General features: G+C 34.1%; 1 protein-coding gene across 2 annotated transcripts in view; it reads left to right on the forward strand.

The window, feature by feature from the left end:
• Nucleotides 1–19,924, forward strand: part of CPED1 (cadherin like and PC-esterase domain containing 1) — a 265,453-nt gene that overhangs the window by 114,196 nt on the left and 131,333 nt on the right. For both annotated transcript variants that reach the window (XM_014785341.2, XM_087430096.1), the window contains 7 exons: nt 6,280–6,422; nt 7,639–7,711; nt 8,919–9,086; nt 10,344–10,448; nt 11,991–12,160; nt 16,140–16,210; nt 17,691–17,741. In XM_014785341.2, the coding sequence (XP_014640827.1) occupies nt 6,280–6,422; nt 7,639–7,711; nt 8,919–9,086; nt 10,344–10,448; nt 11,991–12,160; nt 16,140–16,210; nt 17,691–17,741 (781 nt within the window). The remainder of the gene's footprint in view (nt 1–6,279; nt 6,423–7,638; nt 7,712–8,918; nt 9,087–10,343; nt 10,449–11,990; nt 12,161–16,139; nt 16,211–17,690; nt 17,742–19,924) is intronic.

Consider the following 19,924-nt stretch of genomic DNA (forward strand, 5'->3'; position numbering starts at 1 on the left):
TCTAATAACTGTCACCGTAACTGTTTTTAGAAGAAAAATTATTTTTAAACTTACAGCCATGTGGTAACTGAAATTTTAAAAATTTAAATTTATAAACACTTTTCATATTGAGAATTATAGGATGATCAAAAAAAGACTTCCATATAAAATGTATTACATTGGGATAAAATTCTGAGATATTCAGATTCCTTCAGAGACGTTTTTAGAGTTCAGCAAGTGCCTGAGAGAGAGACTGGTTAGGTCAGAGTCAGACAGAGAGTTCCCAATTGAGTCTGTAAAAGGCAGAATAATAATTTCAATCAAGAACAATAGATTTAAATTCCCACTGTATTAAAAATAGGTAGATTTGAATGCATACTTATTTCCCTTTTAGTTTGATCAAAGAACATAGAATCTTGGAGTTCATATATTCAATTGAGTGCCTTAGTTCTACCCAGGGATGAGATTAGGTCTGAGCTCTTAAGTGATATTTCCTTTTGAACAGTGACTATAACTTGAGATGATCATCCCCTAGACTTTGTGTTCCATCATTAATTTGTCCTCTCTTCTGGATCGTTCCTATCAGCATTCAAGCTTGCCGTGTGATATTTCTCATTCTAAACAAATGAATAAAAAATTCAAGGATACAAGAGTGTTTATGGATACAACAGTGACTAAGAGGAGATGGAGTAGAGACGGAGATTTCTGCTATTTGCAGGAACTGAGAAATGAAGCAAGGGTGGGGTTAGTTTTTGTTTTGTTTCTTTTGAAAAATTGCTAACCATTAAAGAAGTGCTCTTTTGGACTTGGGTGATTTAGAATTAGCAAGTGTTTAAATATGATTGTTGGAGGGAGTGAGGCTGTAAAAACTGCAAAATTACTTTAAAAATTTTTAAATTGTGGTAATATATATGTAACATAAAATTGACCATCTTAACCTATTTTTTTGTGTGTGTGAGGAAGATCAGCCCTGAGCTAAAATCTGATGCTAATCCTCCTCCTTTCCCGAGGAAGACTGGCCCTGGGCTAACATATGCTCCCATCTTCCTCTACTCTATATGGAACGCTGCCGCAGCATGGCTTGACGAGCGGTGCGTCGGCGCCCAGGATCCGAACCCGCGAACCCCGGGCCGCAAAGTGGAGCGTGCGCACTTAACCGCTGTGCCACCGGGCTGGCCCCGCATCTTAACCATTTTTAAGTGTACAATTTTAAGTGTACGGTAGTATTAAATATATTTAAATTGTGCAACCAATCTCCAGAACTTTTTGCAAAACTGAAATAATATACCCGTTAAAGAATAACTCTGCACCTCCGCCTCCCCCCAGCCACTGGCAACCACCATTCTATTTTTTGTTTCTATGAATTCTAGATACCTCATGTAAGTGGAATCATACAGTGTCTTTTGTGACTGGATTGTTTCACCTAGCATAGCATCCTCAAGGTTCATCCACGTTGTAGTATGTGTCAGATGTCCTTCCTTTCTAAGGCTGAAGAGTATTCCATTGTATGTATAGACCACATCTTGTTTATCCATTCATCCATTGACGGATACTTGAATTGCTTCCATCTTTTCGCTATTGTGACTAATGCTGCTATGAACGTGGGTGTGCAAATATCTTTTCAAGACCATGTTTTAAATTCTTTTGGCTATGTACCAGAAGTTGAATTACTGGATCATACAGTAATTCTAGTTTTGATTTCTTGAGGAACCTCTATACTGTTTTGCGTAGTGGCTGCACCATTTAACATTCCCAGCAACAGTGTCCAGGAGTTTTGATTTCTTCACATTCCCGCTGACACTTAATATCGTATTTTTTTTTTGATATAGCCATCCTAATGGGTGTGAGGTGATATCTCACTGTGGTTTTGATTTGCATTTCCCTAATGATTAGTGATATTGAGCATCTTTTCATATGCTTGTTGGTGCAAAACTTTATTTTAATATTATTTAAAATATTATTTAAAAATAATATTTTAAGTACCAATATTATGAGAAGGTGAAAATTTCTCTCTCATAAAATAATAATGAGAGAAATACCATTAAACTTTAGTAAGGTATGATGCTATTAAACACTACTCAAAGTTCAAAATATTGAAATATCAGTATTCTACTATAGTTTCTCAGTTAGTCAAGAATATGACTTTTTTAAAAACTCTAATATTGGTTAATCTTTCATTATTTGTTTTAACTCAGATTAAATTTTCTTATCTCAAAAATCCTCTTGAACAGCTGTAAGCTTCTATTTTTCAAAGGTTTTATTACAAGTTACCAGAAAAATACATATCCTCCCTCTCTCACAAGATGGAAGCAAGAGATAAACATGTCGTCCTAAGGAGAAAAATTATGTTATCCAGAAGCTCCGGTAAACTATTTCTCTTATCAAAGTCTCTGTGCTTTCTCTAATGTTATGCTTACGTTTATTTATTCAACAATATTTACTCAATGCCTACTCTCAGTTAGGTACTGGCCACCCAAAGATGAAATGGTACAGTTTCTACCCTAAAAGATCTCACAGTCTAGTGGTGAGAGCAGACAAGAAAGTCAGCTTAACACAGAATGACACGTGTTGCCATTGAGAGCAATTTGTCCAAAGATTTATTATTTAAGGATTTATTTGGAGGGTGAAGGGATTTCATTAGTTGAAGCCCAGAATTTACATGGGAGGGGCTTGAGAAGTAGGATGGGGGAATGGGGTGGATACAAGGGCGCCTTAGAAGTATTTTAAGACATCAAAGACATAACTGACGTTTTCCTACAAATATTTTCAAGTTCATCCTCTGTTCCTCTTGTCCTTTCATTTTTCACTGATAATTCTGATCCATCTATGTATATTTCAGTAAGTCGCTTGAATCGATAGATGTAAAAATTATAAATACCTCACTGGCTTATAGCTTGAATTTTACATAAGTACAAACAAATGGTGATGCTTTAACTGCCTGGTTTTCAACCATGATCTTACAAGGTCATTTCTATGTAATTTATTTTGCACTAAGTTTGTATTTCATTTTCACACTGAAAGAGGAAAATTCATAGTTCATAAAATAGTTTTATGTCATGTTAAAAGTTTTAAGATGTTCTTTTATTCATTTTGACCTCACTGCCAAGGCACTGATTTCCTTGGGATCTTATATTCTCATATTTATATAACTCAACAACATTGATTAAAAGTCGTGATCTAGAGAGGGAGGTGTCTCCTTGATATTTGAGTTCATGGCTTGAGTGTTTTAGATTATCAACAAAGGTGAAGGTGCTCCTTCAGGTATTTGTGCTTGAGTTAGGAAAGCTACTGGGTAAAATGTATTTTTCAGGTTTTAATGACCTTGAATGGAATTAGTATCAAATAATTTCAGATTTGACATTGTCTGATGAAATCATTGGGCACAGGTCTCTCTTTCTACATCTGAGCACACCGAGATGTACAGAACTCAAGTAATTTGACCAAGGAAGTACAATTAGTGTTACAAGTTACAATACAACCAGACTCTCAAAGAAGTCTTCCTCTTAGCCTAAGTGGATTAGTTACAAGACCTAATAGAAGTATTGTGCCCCCTGTGGGCAACTTATTGAAAGTTGATGACTTTTAAAAAATACCTGTTAAGCACGTGCGTGATTCTACTTTCATTTCCGGCATATGTAGTTTGCTTGCCACTGTACCAAACAAACTAAATAGAAAAGGTCACTCATCTAGAGTTTTCTTTGAATTGAAGGGCGTAAATAAATTGAAATACATGCAATGAGATACAAGGAAATGCAGATAGAAACAAAAATTAGGCAAGGAGCTAATACAAATTTAAATGAAATTGGAACCGTGCTTATTGAGTATCATTTCTCTCTCCTCTCTTCACACTTCTGTTCATGAAGGAGCTGTGTTCAGATTCCCCTGTTTTCATGATTGTTGGTTGAGGTTAGTCCTTCTCTTAGCAGGCTGAGTTCTGAGGGAAATGGGAGAAAAGCCTGTTAAAAGCCTGGGTCCTTCTGTTCCGCTCTTTCACTTCTGTTGCGAGGCACAGCACTGGAGGGATCCATTTAACCATCTTACCTCTTTATTCTCTCCTTTTAAAACATTTTTATTGAAAGGTCTATCATTTATTTTTAGAATGTCTTTTCTTGGTTTATGTCACAAATGTTTGAATCCCAGGGCAAAGTTTTGATTTTCCACATCATGCATTGCATTATGAGAATCTGGGTTCAACAACCACTTTAATTGAAATCTCCTTTCAAGGGCTGTAGACTTGTCTTGTTTTGATTAACAAAAGGAACTAACATGTCTGAGCATTGACATGTGCCGGATGGTGGCATACCTTATCTACATTCTCTCATTTAATTCTAGCAATACCTCTATAAAGTAGATGCTGTTATTAATCCCCCAGGGTCTAACAATTTAATAGTTACAGGCATAAAGCCTAGGACTTTTTGCTTCTAGAGTTTACAGGGGTACCACTGTGCTATGTACCTTGTCTGCAAAAGCCCACAGCACAGAGCTTTCCATATGGTAAAATTCTCACTAAAAGTTCAGTTGCATGGGACTGAATTGATGTACTGGCAGCCCATATTCACTGCTCATTGTTACAGTCAGAAATTAAGAAATAATCATTTCCATAGTAAGAAGAATAAATACAACCCTATGGCATTAATTTGTTAATTATTTTTCACCATGGAGAATATACTCTATACTCTGATAACCAATCTTGCATATCTTATATGCTAGACAAACTTCCAACTTTCTTAAATTATTAATCTTGACTTCTGTGATATTCAGGAAACATTAAAATGGAAAAGTGCAATAATATCATCGATAATCCTTTCTACATGATATGGTGAACCGAGTGAAATATGATGAGTTACTTTTATTTGGGCAAACATAATGTTACTCTATTTTGACTCAAGGGTGTTAACATTTTTAGTGTTAGCATTAATTTGTTTTCTTTTGATCATACAATTATTATATTTGTTTTCCTTAGTCCTTAGAAATGGAAAAACATCTCAATTGCCAAATGCTAATGATGTGTTCATAAGGTCTTAAAGTGTACATCTCATTATGTTTCTGTTTTCCAGCTGTTAAAAGTCTATGAAGTCAGTATTGTTTCTCTTGGGGGAATTTTGCTTGTGTGTTTTAAAGATACATTTACCATTTCCCCCAGGTGATTTGTGCCAATATCTGTCCTTCATTATCATACCAACAAAAGTTTTTCACTTTGCAGTCTTATGCAGTTCAGATAAATTTAGTCTGTTCTTCCAAAAACATTAATAGAGTACCTGCTGCATGTTTCTTCAAAAAATATTTTTTGTTCTTTATCTTTGAAAGAGTACGTTTATCCAAAGTCTATGAATCAATCTGAGATTTGTTTTATACTTCTTAAAAATTTTGACTTGAATTTTGCCGTTAAGCATTGTCAAGAAGTAATTTTGTTGTTGTGATTGTTTTAATATTTAAGTGAATAAAAATAGCTATTTGTGACACCAACTACAGAGTTTCTAAGAACACATAAATCTGAGTATCATTCCCCCTTTTGTAACACTGCCCCATCCTCTCTATCCACATGAAACCTGAAATTAAAATGTTAGGAGGACTCTGAGATTCTCTTAGATTCTTTTCCGGTTGGCTAGATCTCCCACATCAAAATACCATAAAGAAGAAGCAACGTGAATGTAGTTATTTTTGTTCTGATGTATGCAGAAAAGTGATAATAAAAAGCTTAGATTTGAATTGTATTCTTTACAGTGGCTTTCAAATACATTTTCTTCTAATTTGTCTTCACAGCTCTCTTGTTGGTAGATGTTAACCCATTTTAAAGAGGACACAAAAATTCAAAGTGAGTTGTGAGTCCAAGTTCACTTAGTTAGTAGAGTCACAAATTAAACTTGAGACTTCTGATCACTAGCCTTGTTACAGTTCCACTTCACTTTCCCTGATTAGATGCCATGAAAGGAGAAAAATAGGAGTAAGCATCTCTAAAGTAAAAGAAATTACAAGATATAGTGGCACCCCATATTTAATTAAAAGGTTATAAAATATTTCTAAATGTATATAATATATACATATTATATTTTATTTGTAATATATGTTCATTATATAATATACTTTCAGTATATTGTATACTCTTTCAATATATTGTATATATGTATATATAATATATAGAAGTCTTAGAATGTCAAACTTTCCTATTTAAGGAGTTTTTTCTTAGTGTGACAAGGAGAGATAGCCTAAAAGGAGTCCTTCTAAGTGGTCCCCTTGGAATGAGAGAGAGACAAATTGAAATTATTGTTTCAACAAATGAATCCTTTACTTTGTTCACAGCTGCAAACATTTTTTGAGACATTCCTGAGAGCCGGTTCACCTCTTCAGGCCTTTGAGAATATGAAGGAAGCAATTAGCAAACTCCTGCTAGCGGCTGAGGTATTCAGTGAAACATCTACTCTGGGACCAAAGGTCTTCAATAGGTAAAAACAACTTTTAATGTTAGAAAAGAAGAAAAAATCTACCTTCTAAAAATTGATTGTTAGTGAAAATATATCTTAATTATTACAAGTAAGTGCTACGTGGAAAATTTTATGTCAGTATACAAATATGAAAACAGCCCTGGTCTAGTGGTTAAGATTCCGTGCTCTCATCGCCACGGCCCAGTTCTTTTCCCAGTCAAGGAACCACACCACCCACCTGTCAGTTGTCACAAGGTGGCGGCTGTGTGTTGCCATGAAGCTAAAAGCTGTGCCACCAGGATTTCAGATACCAGCAGGGTCACCCGTAGGTTTCATCGGATCTGAGCTTCCAGAATAAGGCAGACTAGGAAGAAGGACCTGGCCGTCCACTCCGGAAAAAATTGACCATGAAAACCCTATGAATAGCAGCAGAGCCTTGTCTGATACAGCACCGGAAGGTGAGAGGATGGCGCAAAAAGACTGGGCGGGGCTCCGCTCTGCTGTATACAGGGTTGCTAGGAGTCAGAATTGACTGGTTACTAGCATTTGGAATCTACTGGACGGCACTAATAACAACAAAATGCAAATATGAACTTCTAAACGTACTTTCTAATTTACAGATCCTAAAACTTCAGAGCATGTCACAAACTTGCTGGTATCTAAGTAGTGCTGGCAAGAAATAAAGCACAGTTATTTAATTTTTTAATTGAACTCCCTTTGAAGCTCAGCTATTTCTATCACAGACTTTGCACTGACTAGGTGTATTTTCACTTATAGACCTTTATTAGCAAAATTCAATAACTCTTATCTCCATATCTTGGTTTACTTGAATGTAATTTAATGCTCTTTTTCTAGGGAAATGTTAAATCTAGTATGTCAAAAAAAAAAGGGAGGTGACTCAAGCTTTATCTTGCTTTATATGTGAATAAGAATGCCTAGTCTGTAGGAGTAGGAGAGTTTCCTTCCCTATATTTCTGTTTTCATGGAGCAACTTCATTGTTTAGTTTAATGTTTTATGAATGCTTTAAATATATTTGTATTTTCCATAAGGAACAGAACAGACTCTAAATCCAAAGATAAATTATACGGAATTTTAGATTATCCAATCCACTGCTCTTTTTAATTAGGATAGACCTTGAAATTTAACTATAGTAATTATTAATAATATAGTACCAAATAAAAGAATAAATGTAGCAAATAGAATATATTTTTATGTTACCTTGTGTTTTTATTTCAGATGCAGATTATGTTTTCAACTTTTAACTTTTGATATTGGTTACGGCAATTTCAGGTACCCTGTAGTGCTCCAAGTGAGTATGTCAAAGGCCTCATGTGAGCTTCCACCTTTGGTGAAAGATCTGTGTGTGTGTGTGTGTGTGTGTGTGTGTGTGTGTTGTTTTCATTCATAGTAACCAATCAGTAAATAGCAACTTGCATCTAAGTCACTACAGGCTTATATTTATGATGGTTCAGAGAATTAACTACCATGTGGAGAATCGATGATTTGAGTTCCAATCCTCATTTCATATATCCCTATAGAACAAGCATAGATGTTTCTATAGTTCAAACACTGTTTATGAAATAAATGTGGCGTAAAACTAAGAATGTGTCAATGCAGAAAAGCAGAAATTTGGGTAACAGAAAACAGCAGACTGCCCAGCTGATCCACATGACTTTATAAAAAAGGCAACTCTTTTGTTCTTTACTTATAGATATTTTAAAATTGGCCTATATTTTAATTTTAAAAGCCATAGGAATTTCTGAAATATATGTTTTTTTCTAGTATGTGTGTACAAATTGAAAAATGTTCTTTGCACATTCTGATTCTTTTACTTCGTCTCAGATCAATTTAACTTATTCAAATCATCTCCCCCAACATATTTTTCATCTAAAATAGCCCTTAGTGGTAAAAAGATTAAAAAAAACACTTCATTGAATTAGTGTTTATTAGTTCGTAAACATTAACATAAATATTAGTGTTCATAGAAAGCTATATCTTGGGATATGGGGTGGGAAGACGAATAAAATAAAATTATGTGCAACCAGAATTGAACTTCATATTGCATTGACTGGTTTTCAGACTATTATACACGGAGAATGATTACATTGTATGTGGCTCAGACATTTAGTTGAATAGCTCAAAGATATTCAGAAAATTTTGAAACTATGAATCTATAGCTTTTAATCGTCATTTATTCATTATTTTACACATACCTAATAGTTCATATTATGCTCTTTAAAATTTATTATTCAGAAATATTATATATTATCTTGCATGAACACAAATTTTTCAACAATAGAGTTTCAAGGCAAACTGATGTGATTTTATAATCTGTTAATTTTCTTGTTTAAAAGAACATCACTTAGATTTTATAGACCTGTTGAGCTCCAGAAAGACCACTAGATGGCAGTGCTGATCTACACTCCAACAGGAAATGAATCCTGTCTTAGAAGTGATTTCACTACATTAAAAGCAGGTCAATGAAAAATATTTGGTGTGTTTTCACTCTGTCACAGGTGCACGAGCATTTACGTTTTCAAGATGATGATAATGTGGATTTTGAGGACCAAAACACAGAAGAATTCCTTTTAAAAGACACTTTCAATTTTCTCTTCTCTAATGAATCTTCGCTTTCCATATTTTCTGAGATATTTCAGAGACTTTATAGATCAGGTGTATTTAAAGTAAGTGCACATTTTTGTACTGATAAATATTTTTTTCAAGTCATTTTTTTACGTAGTGCCATTTTCTTTATTGTGCAGTTAAGCAACTTGATAATTCATTTGAAATTAATTTGTATCAGTTATGTGACACCTCTTAATATTTTTCTGACCAGAAGACCAATATTATTTTTATGTGAACTGAGTATGTGAGTGACTGATTATGATGAAATTGTGGGTTGAAAATGAAGGAAAGCAGTTCCTAATGGTGAAGGACTGTTTGTGGATATTATGAATAATACATATTATATGTTATTGAATACTTTAAAAGGGATACCAGAACTTTTTGAGGGCAGTCTAGAGTAGCAGTGAGTGCTCTAGATGGGTATCGAGGACCTGGACTTATAATACTAATGTTCACATCTGGTTAATATCTTTGGTTAGATGCTGATGATCAGAATGTAGTCCCTCAGAGTAGCATCAGTTAATTTTTATGGCGTATTAATACAAGTTTTCTTGACGTCTCAAAAAATCTGCACAGATTACTAAGTACAGTATTATTCTTCACATATCTTTATGTTTTAAAAACCGTATTTGGAAAGTTTGGAAGGGCAGAATGTGAAAGGTCCCACAAACCTTTTTTTTATAGAGCATCTATTGATGCTCTATAGAGAGAAGTTTGTAAGAGATATAACATAGACTGTTGTTTCCTTATGATTTTATTGATTTTTTTCCCGTAATTCCTGTTTTCTTTCTTTAGTGAGTAGGTTGTCATTAAAACCATTAGAACCACTTGACCCAGAAAGAATGGTAATAGGTGCACCTTCTGCTCTCAGGGATCCATTAGAAAAACTGAATGTGATAAATAGGGAGTGTCTGTTTACTAGAATCTATGAAACTCCAAAATGGTAATGTCTCGTATCTGAGATTTGTGTGTAAATATGCTTCTTTGATCTCTAGCACCCTGAGGGCTAAAGAAGATTCTTCCTGCATTCCCAAACTGTCACACTCATTCTGCCCTCCCAGACTCATCTCCCCAACCTTGCTACCAAAGCACTATTGAGCTATTTCATTCAGGTCCTCTTTGTCAAATATGAAGTTCTCTCACATTCACTGTTGTGACAAATTGAAGTTACTATGTGTTCTTTAGCATTAATTAGCTCAGTTATTTATTTATAGAGTTCAAAATTTGATTGGTTTATGAAGTGGGAGGCAATTGGACTAAGCATGATTTGACTTTATAGCAATTGCTTGAGTTGTTTTTTTCCCCCCCTATTATAGGGTGAAAACTATCAAAAGGAACTAAATCAATGCCTGTCTTTAGAGGAGATTAACTCAATTATGACTTTCATAAAGGAACTTGGGAGTTTGGGACGATTCCAATTGGTAAATTAAAAGTGATGTTTGATTCCTCTTGATTACTGAGATTATAGTAGATCAGCCATAAACTACTTAATTTTGACTTCAAACTAGATGAAGATATTTCTTTAAGAAATAGAAATCTTCATAAGCTTTTTCCCTCTTTTCAGAGATCTAAGTATTAAGATGAGCAGAATCCATATTCTTTACTTTGAGTGCAAATAATATGTGACTTATTAAAGGTAAAAGAAATGAGATTAGTATAGCTGGCAGGATTTCACAGTTCTTAAGGGGGAAAATGTCCACTTTTTCTAAAGAAGTTTTGCTTTTGGCTTGGGGACAATAACCAAAATTTCCTTCTGCTTTTTATGCCCTTTTTGCTTTGTGTAAAATCAAATATTGTTGAATATAGCAACAATATTTTTAGGAAACTACCTAAGTCTTAATTTGTTGTAACTCTACAGAAAACTTCGAAGAAAGAAAATGTAAATAATTATAATAACTTTTTACTGGTTTCAGCCTAAAAAAACAAATAGAATTTATTTTCTTTTCTGTGTACTTTTGTGGGTTCTGTTAATCTGTTGGTCAACATCAAAGGAAAATTTATTACATATGTGTGTGCATGCTCAGTACTTGCTTTGTTTCTAGTTCTGCCACTTATATCGATAAACTATAATGGTTTGTATTTTTCCACCTAAGATTTGTTTATACAAAACAGCTCTTTAAAATAGCATTTTAAAAAGTCCACTGATAATTTATTATTAATCTGTTTGAATTAAACAGTTATGTTTTACTTTTAAAAAATCTATGCATTCATATGTTACTTGTATGAGTTATAACCAATTTACTAAGTTAGTTAATGAATGTCCAACACTCGTTTTTATAACTTACCCCCATATTTTGGAGGGTTCAAAGTAAACTTATTGCCCCAAAGATAATTTAATTAGTGGATTATCATTTTAATTAATTTAAATATATTAAGTATTATGTTCAGGACAGTTTGGCTCAATACTTTACAAAGATAATCAAAGAGATCTGGCCTTACCATTCAGAAATTCACAATTTAAGATATTGTGAATGTAGAGAACATCCCTCAGCACGATATGAAGAAGAACTGAAGAATCATTTTGCAGGAGAAAGAGCAAACCCCAAATTCCTGACTCTCAGAGTGGAAAGAGGATAGGAATAGATTTTTGTTTTGGTAGGATTAATATCTCCCAGGCTGACATAATTTACTTATAACTCAAGAGAATTTCTCCTCATTCTTCCTGCCGCCTGACTCACTGTTATTCAGCTGTTTTCTCGTACCTGTGGGAAGGAGAAATTCATTTCCATTCACCCCATTTGGAAGTATGATCATCAACAAAATGAGTTCAATACTTATAAAAAGCGGCATTTACCTTGACCACTGCACAGAAAATTAAATCATGATACTGACCATTGGATTTTTAATAAATATCTGATTTTTAAAATATCTGAATAAATATAAAGGCTTTTCTAGTAATACTGCATTTTTATTTATTTTCCATAACTTATTCTTATATTCTGTTTTTGAATATTCCATCTCAGCTCTTCCCGTCTACTACTCCTGAGATTCAGTCTTTGATGCGTGAATTTTACGATACAGCAAATCCTATGGGGAAACCTGATTCAGTTCTGACTCAATACTTGTCTCTTCTAAATGTATCTGAACAATTTCAGCTCCTGAATAAAAAAGCACAGCTACATCCACTGGAATGGTAAGACAGCCACAAATTTGAATTGTGCAATCCAAAAACTCTAAAGATTGATTTCAAAAGGCTTTGCCTACATTAAAGAAAGCAACAAAAAGAAGTGTGTCCAAAAATTCATGCTCTGGAAAATAAGCTTCTTTAAAGCATTGAAACCATAATGATTCTAGTGGTCTTCAAACACTAACAAAAATATGTCCAACAGTTTTTCAAACCAGCAGGACTTTGCTCCACCGAAAAGTAATGTTCAAAATTAAAAGTTTCAATCTAGTTTCATTCTCTGATATATATCCTTGGATTGTGGGAGCATCAGACAGAAAGAATTAGGTGTGATTTGTTTGATGAACCATCAGTCAGAGTGGAGCACAGATGGTCTGAGTATTTATTTAGTTTTTGAGGTGTGACTTTATTTTGGGTAAAACCTATCCAAATTTATAAATATTTTCTGTCTCTGCCACAAGATTAGAGCTTTTTTTTTTTTTTTAAGAAGGTAGGATCTCAGAGGGAAGCATTTGGCTGGGAGAAAAGGTCCTTGGCCTCCCATTCCCACTTCTATTCTAATGAGAAGCTGAAATGAGGGAATAAGGGGGAATGGGCCAGTGAACATATTAACACCTCCTGTCATTGGTGAAAATGGGCAGCGCCTCAGGTTTTGTCTGCTTCTTTTTTATATGATGGAATTAAGGGAATATTTGACTTTTCTACTGCCAGGAAAACAGAAGTAAACCTAACCCTCCTAGGGAGATGAAAGACTAAATGGCCGTGCCATAATCGTTTATATCTCTTGCAGTCCCCCTCAGGATGGCTTCAGTTCTATTGACTTGTACTTCATTTCCTTCTGCCTCAGGAGAAAATGAGAACAGTTCTGTAAGAAATATTTTTTTATAATTCAAAAATACAAATAATCACGTATTTGAAGAATTCTTAGGATATCTCCCAGGGTCAGAACTCACTTTAATTGCCACAGCTTTATGAACTTGGCCTTATTCCCTCAGTGCTCAGAATTAAGCCTGAAAGGTTTTATTTGTTCAAAAATTAGGTCTTTAAATAATATAGCTCAATGCCCTTTTGTTTGTTCTTTGCACTCACTCAAATAATCCAAGACTCTCTCATTCGTCATTATCAACAGAGGAAGAGCAGACTCGATTGACCAATGAGACTCTTTGGGTTTTTTTTTTGGCGAGAAAGATTGCCCCTGAGCTAACATCTGTGCCAATCTTCCTCTATTTTTTTGTATATGGGACGCTGCCACAGCATGGCTTGATGAGCAGTGTATAGATCCGCGCCCAGGATCCAAACCTGCAAACCCCAGGCCACCAAAGCAGAGCTTGCAAACTTGACCAATACGCCACCAGGTGGCCCCAAGGAGCCTTTTTAAGTACTGTTTTTAACTAACTTTTACTAAATTCCCTTGAGATATGCAAGCTTTGAAAAGTTTGTTCCCCGACAAGTTTTTCTCAAGCTCCACATATGTTGTAAGGTTAAGCAATTGAATTATCTTAAATTCAGAATATTGTATTTAACCCTGACTCTCAATGGTTCCCTTCCAGTAAGGGAATTTACTAGTGGTCAGCGTTGAGTGTAGTTAGAAAGGGGCAGGACTTTTTAAAATCAGACAGACTTAGATTCAAAAATCCAACTTCAGAGTTGATTAATTATAGCAGGTAAAGTTTTGACCCCTCTGAGACTCCATTTCCACATCTGCAAAATATGGATTATACTCCCTACCATGTATTATTTCAGAAGAATGACATGAGGTAACCTCCATGTACCACATGGTGTCTGGTATGCTGCAGTGCAGGGAGGGGGTAAATATTAGTATACTTACCTTTTCATGTTTCTGTATCACCCAAAGATCACTTTAGCATTTACAGTGGGGGAAATATTGTTCTTTCTTTTATAGGAAAAGCAAGACAAGTTTGAAAGAGTTATCTAAGTTAACACTGAGACAAGTAAACTTTAGATCTTTATCAGCAAGCAATTAGGTAAAATGTTCTTAGAACATTTCAAGAAAGAATACTCAATTCTAATTATCTTCAGATTTACCTGTAAGCACAGGTATGTTCAACTATCATCCATGCTGTATTACAAGGAGGATGCGTATTATACACATTTTCCAGATGAGGAAACTGAGGTGCTGAGAAGATGGGTCATTTGCTCAAGCCACACAGCTAATAGAAATAGAGGTGAGACTAGGACCCTTGGCCTTCTCATCCATGGTCCAGTGCTTTATTCCAGTACATCATGCAGACAAGGGAGTCAAGTGTAGTCATTCATCATTGCCCTTATCTTCATGATGGCACCTCCAGGTTTTTCTACAGAAAAAGCCATTTTTTACATACCTATACTACCTGTGGGGTTTAATGACTTCATCCTTCCTTTTCAATAAAGATTATCTGCTTACAGCAACAATGTGAGGAGAGATAAAGTCAGAAAAGCAACAGTTAGAAAAGGTGACAATTATGTCTGTGTCCTGAGGTTCAGAATCCAGAGGTCCCAGAAGAGTTAGTGTAAATCTGAACAGAATGAAAATCTTAAAATCAATGTTTGTACACTATCTGCTAATTTTCACTTTATTAGAAATAAAGTTGCAAGTGTACTTTGCTCTAATCACATGCTTTCCATGAAAATCCACATTTTTAAAACAAATAACTTACAAAATTACACAAGAAATCACTGCAGGATGCCTTAACATACAAACCATCTCATTCCATTAAGAGAGTAACATTTCCAAAATTCAGTTTATGTACATTTCAGGGTTGTATATTTTATGAGCTTCACTTAGAGTTTTTGCTTCATATGAATTCAGAGATTGTTTTTTTTTAATTTGGCACGACACCTAGTGAAACTTAACTAAACATGTCTCACCCATGGTTGCTTTATCTGTTTTTTCATTCTTTGGGAGGAGGAAAGTTTTTTTTTTTAAGAAGGAAGTATTTTAAAGTAAGTCTAAATATCATTATTTTTCACTTCTAATTACTTCATTGTCTGTATCAAAGAAAAGGAAGACTTTTAAAAATAATACTGCAATAAAGTTATCACGTCTTCCAACATTAGCACTATTTTTAATTCCTTGACTCTTCTTAATTTCCTATCTGATGTTTATATTTTGAAGGAATCGAATATGCCTTATTCATCTCTTCTCTACCACAGTGCCCAGCACAATATCTGGGACAATAAATATTTATAAAATGTAACTTAACACAAAGCATTTGATTTAATTCTCATAGCATCCCTGTGAAGTAAGGCCAGTATTGCTATTTCCATTTTGAGGAGGTAGAAATGGATATTCATAACACAGCAAGGGAAATTCAAGTCACCTCTCACCCAATATTCTCTATCATCAGGACCAGCAATTTTTCTGTCTGTAATTTAGATTATTTTGGTCCCAAATCTGAGGATTTAAAGGGCAATCTGGCCAACCAGTTAGTTATACAACGGAAAATTGAGGCAAACACACTGAGATATAACTAATCCTTATCATTTACTGCTGTTAATCAGAGTTTAAGGGTAGAAGGCTTGGTAAGACAGGTCATTTTCTGCATGGTACACTTATATTTCTTAGATTATATGTATGTTCTTCTCGATCTGTGCCTGAGTTTCTAAGGCTTCTTGCTTCAAATCTTTAACTTTAAAGTTAGACTTTAAAGATGTGTGACGTTAGCCAAACAGATTCCTATAGGAATGTGTGTTCCTGAAGCACTTCTGTTGGACCCAGGCTATCAGAGATTGTTCACATTTGGACTGAAGAGTGACTTTTTCCCCTGGTTTTCTTCAAATGTACTTCTGCTGATTAGAGATGATGACATTTCCACCCACCTCACTGAGGCGAGATTGCCAGTTTTGAGGAATAAAATCCAGAAAGTGTTTCTTTGTGTTCATCAAAATAACCGTGCCCACATAGAAAAAAAGGATAGTGTGTTAGATGAGATTTCCATGAATTTTGTTCGTTTCATTGATCCACAGTTGTTTGGCATTGCATTTGCAGGAATTCTTTCTCAGAGGATGAGAACGCTGAAAAACCACAAGTGCCATTTGATGCAACTGAAAATAAAAAAGGTAAAAGGATATAGTCCCACTTATTTCAACATGAAAATAAGTATTGTGTGACCAAAAAACATACAAAAAAATTTTTAGCTTCATTAGCCATCAGAAGTGAAAAACTAGGAAATTCTATTTTCCCTCAAATTTGGAAAGGTTTTTCCTCTTAAAAATAATAGAGTTGGGAAGAGGGTAGGGAAATAAGTATTCTCATGCTGCTGATGGATATATAAATTAGAGCAACTTTTCTTAAGAGGCCATTTAACAACGTATAAGAAAAACTTTAAAAGTTATTCTTACATACCAGAAATTTTACTTCATTTTGTGGAAATAATTAAGAATGTACACAAACTTTTATTATATAAATTATTAATAAATGCAAAAAATTAGAAACTATCTCTATTGCTATAATGGTGGATGGGATAAAAAAAATTAAGCTACAGTCATCCAATAAAATATGATAAAGCCATTCTAATATTGTAGAAGAGTATTTATGACATGAAAGATGTTTATGATGTATTGTTAAATGAAACAATTGGCTGCAAGCAACATGGACCTCAAGGAAAACTAATGGTGATTGCTATTTTCTCTCTTAGGCTTATCTCTATTTTCTAATTTTTTCTTTCTGAAGAACATCCAACCTTTTTGTCATGGGAAAAGAAAATGTTTCTAATTTTAAGAATAAAAAAATGAAAAGAAGTACCATGTGTCTACAATTTAAAAATAATCCAAGTTTTCCTATTACAAATCAAGGTTTAATCCAATACAGTGGTTCTCAGTGTGTGGCCCCTAGACCAGCAACATCAGCATCACCTGAGAAACTTGGCAAATTCAGATCTACTGAATCAGAATCTCTGGGTATGAGGGCCAGCATTCTGTATTTTAACAAGCCCTGTAGATGATTCTGAGATACACTGCAGTATGAGAACCACACATTCAACAGAATGAATCAGTAGGCCCAGTGAGAAACTGACGATAAACTGCTATTCTGATTGTCTTTCTCTCTCCTACCATTTATTTCTTTTTAAATGAGTGATTTAGGAGTTTGTTTGTTTTTTTATTCATTTGTTCCATTGATATTTATTAAGGAGTTTTTTAGATAGATGTTTGGTTGAATTCAGAAACTTACAGTAAATATCAGTGGAACCAACTGGATGGAATTTCTATAATTCTAATGACTTGGGAAATTATAGTCATAGGATCATAGAACTAGAAGGAATCTCGATAGATCACCTTCAGGCAATGGATGGCATTTAGACTATTTGCTTTTCTCCCTTAATATTTTCCTATTTGAAATAATCATTCTTCTGAGATTTGAACCAAATAACTTCTTTTGTTTTACTGTAGTTTTCAGTTTAACTTTAAAGTGTTTTCTGATATAATAAAAGTTAAATAATAAACTGTGTTTTATTAAATTATGCTGTTTGAGATTACTGAATATGTATTCTTTTTATTTTGATTAATAATTTTCATTTTAGATTTACATTTCTTTTTTTAGCTGTGGTTCCACAAATTGTGAATGAAACCAAAGAAGTACATTGCATTAATGGTGAGTTCCAATTAAAGTGTTTCTGCAGCATAATCAACAGTTGGGCATAGCCCTGCTTTAAATAAATCATCATTTTATCTTATTTGGGTATCTTTAGGCTGCTAATGTATTTTAAGTAAATTTTCAGAAGTTATGAGATTTCTGAATGAGTCGATATCTGTTACTTTTGCATAAGAAGATCATTTTTAATTTTCTATTTTTGAACATGAAATGTTGTGTGTGTGTGTGTGTGTGTGTATGTGTGTGTGTGTGTTTAAAAACGGTGATTTCCAAACTCATTTTGAGGGCTCCTTAGAGTGCTAAGGCTTTGCCTTGGAGATTGCTCAAGTGGAAAAGCTTGGCTCATCTGCTTTATACATTGATTTTAGGGCTCTCACCACCCCACAGTGATTCCTTTTCTGCCAGATTGTTGATATAATGGATAGTACTCTAGCTGAATTTTCTTTATAACAATTGAGAGTTTTTAAGCTGATTTTCAATTTATTTTCTTAAAATTCATGAATTTTTTTTTACTAAAGTATAATCAAGAAAAAATATATATATATTATAGTAATACATTTCACATATTATATAGATTTTAAATTTGAAAATAATTTTCTTCACTCTGTCTAGTCAGTATTATTCCAGTGGTCTTGCAAATTTATTGTTCTAGAGAATCTAACTGACTTTTCCAAAATCCCAGGGATATTAAATGCCTGAGCTGGATCGTAAAGCTGGGTCTTCTGATTCTTTGTCCAACGCTCATGAATTATTTTAATGCCCTATAATTATGTGATAGAAAAATGAGTTCTACCTAGCAGGTTTGTTTTTTGACAATGTGTACCTCTTAAAATTATATATAATTGGTGTTAAAACACATCCTTAGAAAATTTAGCCTCTCACAAATAAAAAATCTATTCCAGTAAAACATTAAAGCTGAAAAAATAAAATTTATGGACTGAGGTCTAATTTTTATAAATAAAAGTCTTCTAATTTAACAAAATCTAATTTGTATCTTCTAAAATGCAATTTAATTCGTTCATTATGTTTTAACACTATCATTAAAATCAGGGTGAGCTGAGAGGTTACAAATAATGTGGTTTAATAGAATCAACAAATACATCCAATTAAAGAAAAATAGCCTTTTAAAGTATTGCTAATCAGAAAAAGACAACAGATATTACTTATGCCATTCCCTCCCTGCTTACTCTTGGGAGACTGGTGCCTGGTGTGTAGTGGACAGAGGACTAGGGAGAAGACTAGTCAACAATGAACATTTGTTGAGAGTCTGTATGCCGGCCTCTGGATTAGATGCAGCATCAGGAAAGCCACTTCACCTCTTTGATCTTCTAATTTCTCATTTATAAAATGAAGTGATTGTACAGGATGATCTCATTTTTTTTTTTTTAGTTCCCAGGTAGCATGGTGTAGGTTATGTGAACGTGGTAGATAAGCTCTTCAACGTTGTTCATATTTTTATTTTGATAAAAACTAATTTTACCTAGGTCTTCACAATTAATCTTCCTACTTTTATGGATATGATATAAGATTAAAAAAATAACTTGATGATGTCTCAGAACAGGTGGGATTATCTTTCAGCATCTAGGCTGTTCTCATGTTTAATATGAGTTATGATTATCCCTCAAGAGAGCAATAAAATTCTGCGGTTAAAAGAAATCCGTTAAAAGCCACCAAAACTTCAAACAGCTTTCCCGTCTATACTTGCCAAATAGGTTAAGCCACCTGCTACCACCATACGTCATGCTGGGTTCTCTGTAGATCTAAGGTAAGCTGGCCTAAGACAAGTTGGGACCGGGTTGGGACGGATGTCAAGGAAATACCAGATGTTTGTAGTCAACAACACTGATGATTCAGTTGAAGATGTCAGGACTAAATCAGCTTTCAAGCAAGGGTCTAGGATGCAGCACTCAAGCCAGAGGTGGAGAGTTTCTGATGAAACCAAAAAACAAGAACTTGCTATAATCTTGCTTAAGAGAATGATTATACATTTTGTTTCATGTAGAACTGATTTTCATTCTTGCGATGGGCGAGCCCCATTGAAAACTTTCACTATTAAGTGAAAGTATAACCTGCAAGGAAATTAACTGTCAGTGACTGTTTTATAAAAATATATCCTAAGTTAAAGTACATCTTTTATGATTACTATTTTGAAAAAAAAAATCTTCCGTTTTGTTATTCATTTA

This window comes from Ceratotherium simum, chromosome 1 (genome assembly GCF_057802395.1).
Source record: "Ceratotherium simum simum isolate JZ-2026a chromosome 1, ASM5780239v1, whole genome shotgun sequence".
Lineage (NCBI taxonomy): Eukaryota > Metazoa > Chordata > Mammalia > Perissodactyla > Rhinocerotidae > Ceratotherium > Ceratotherium simum.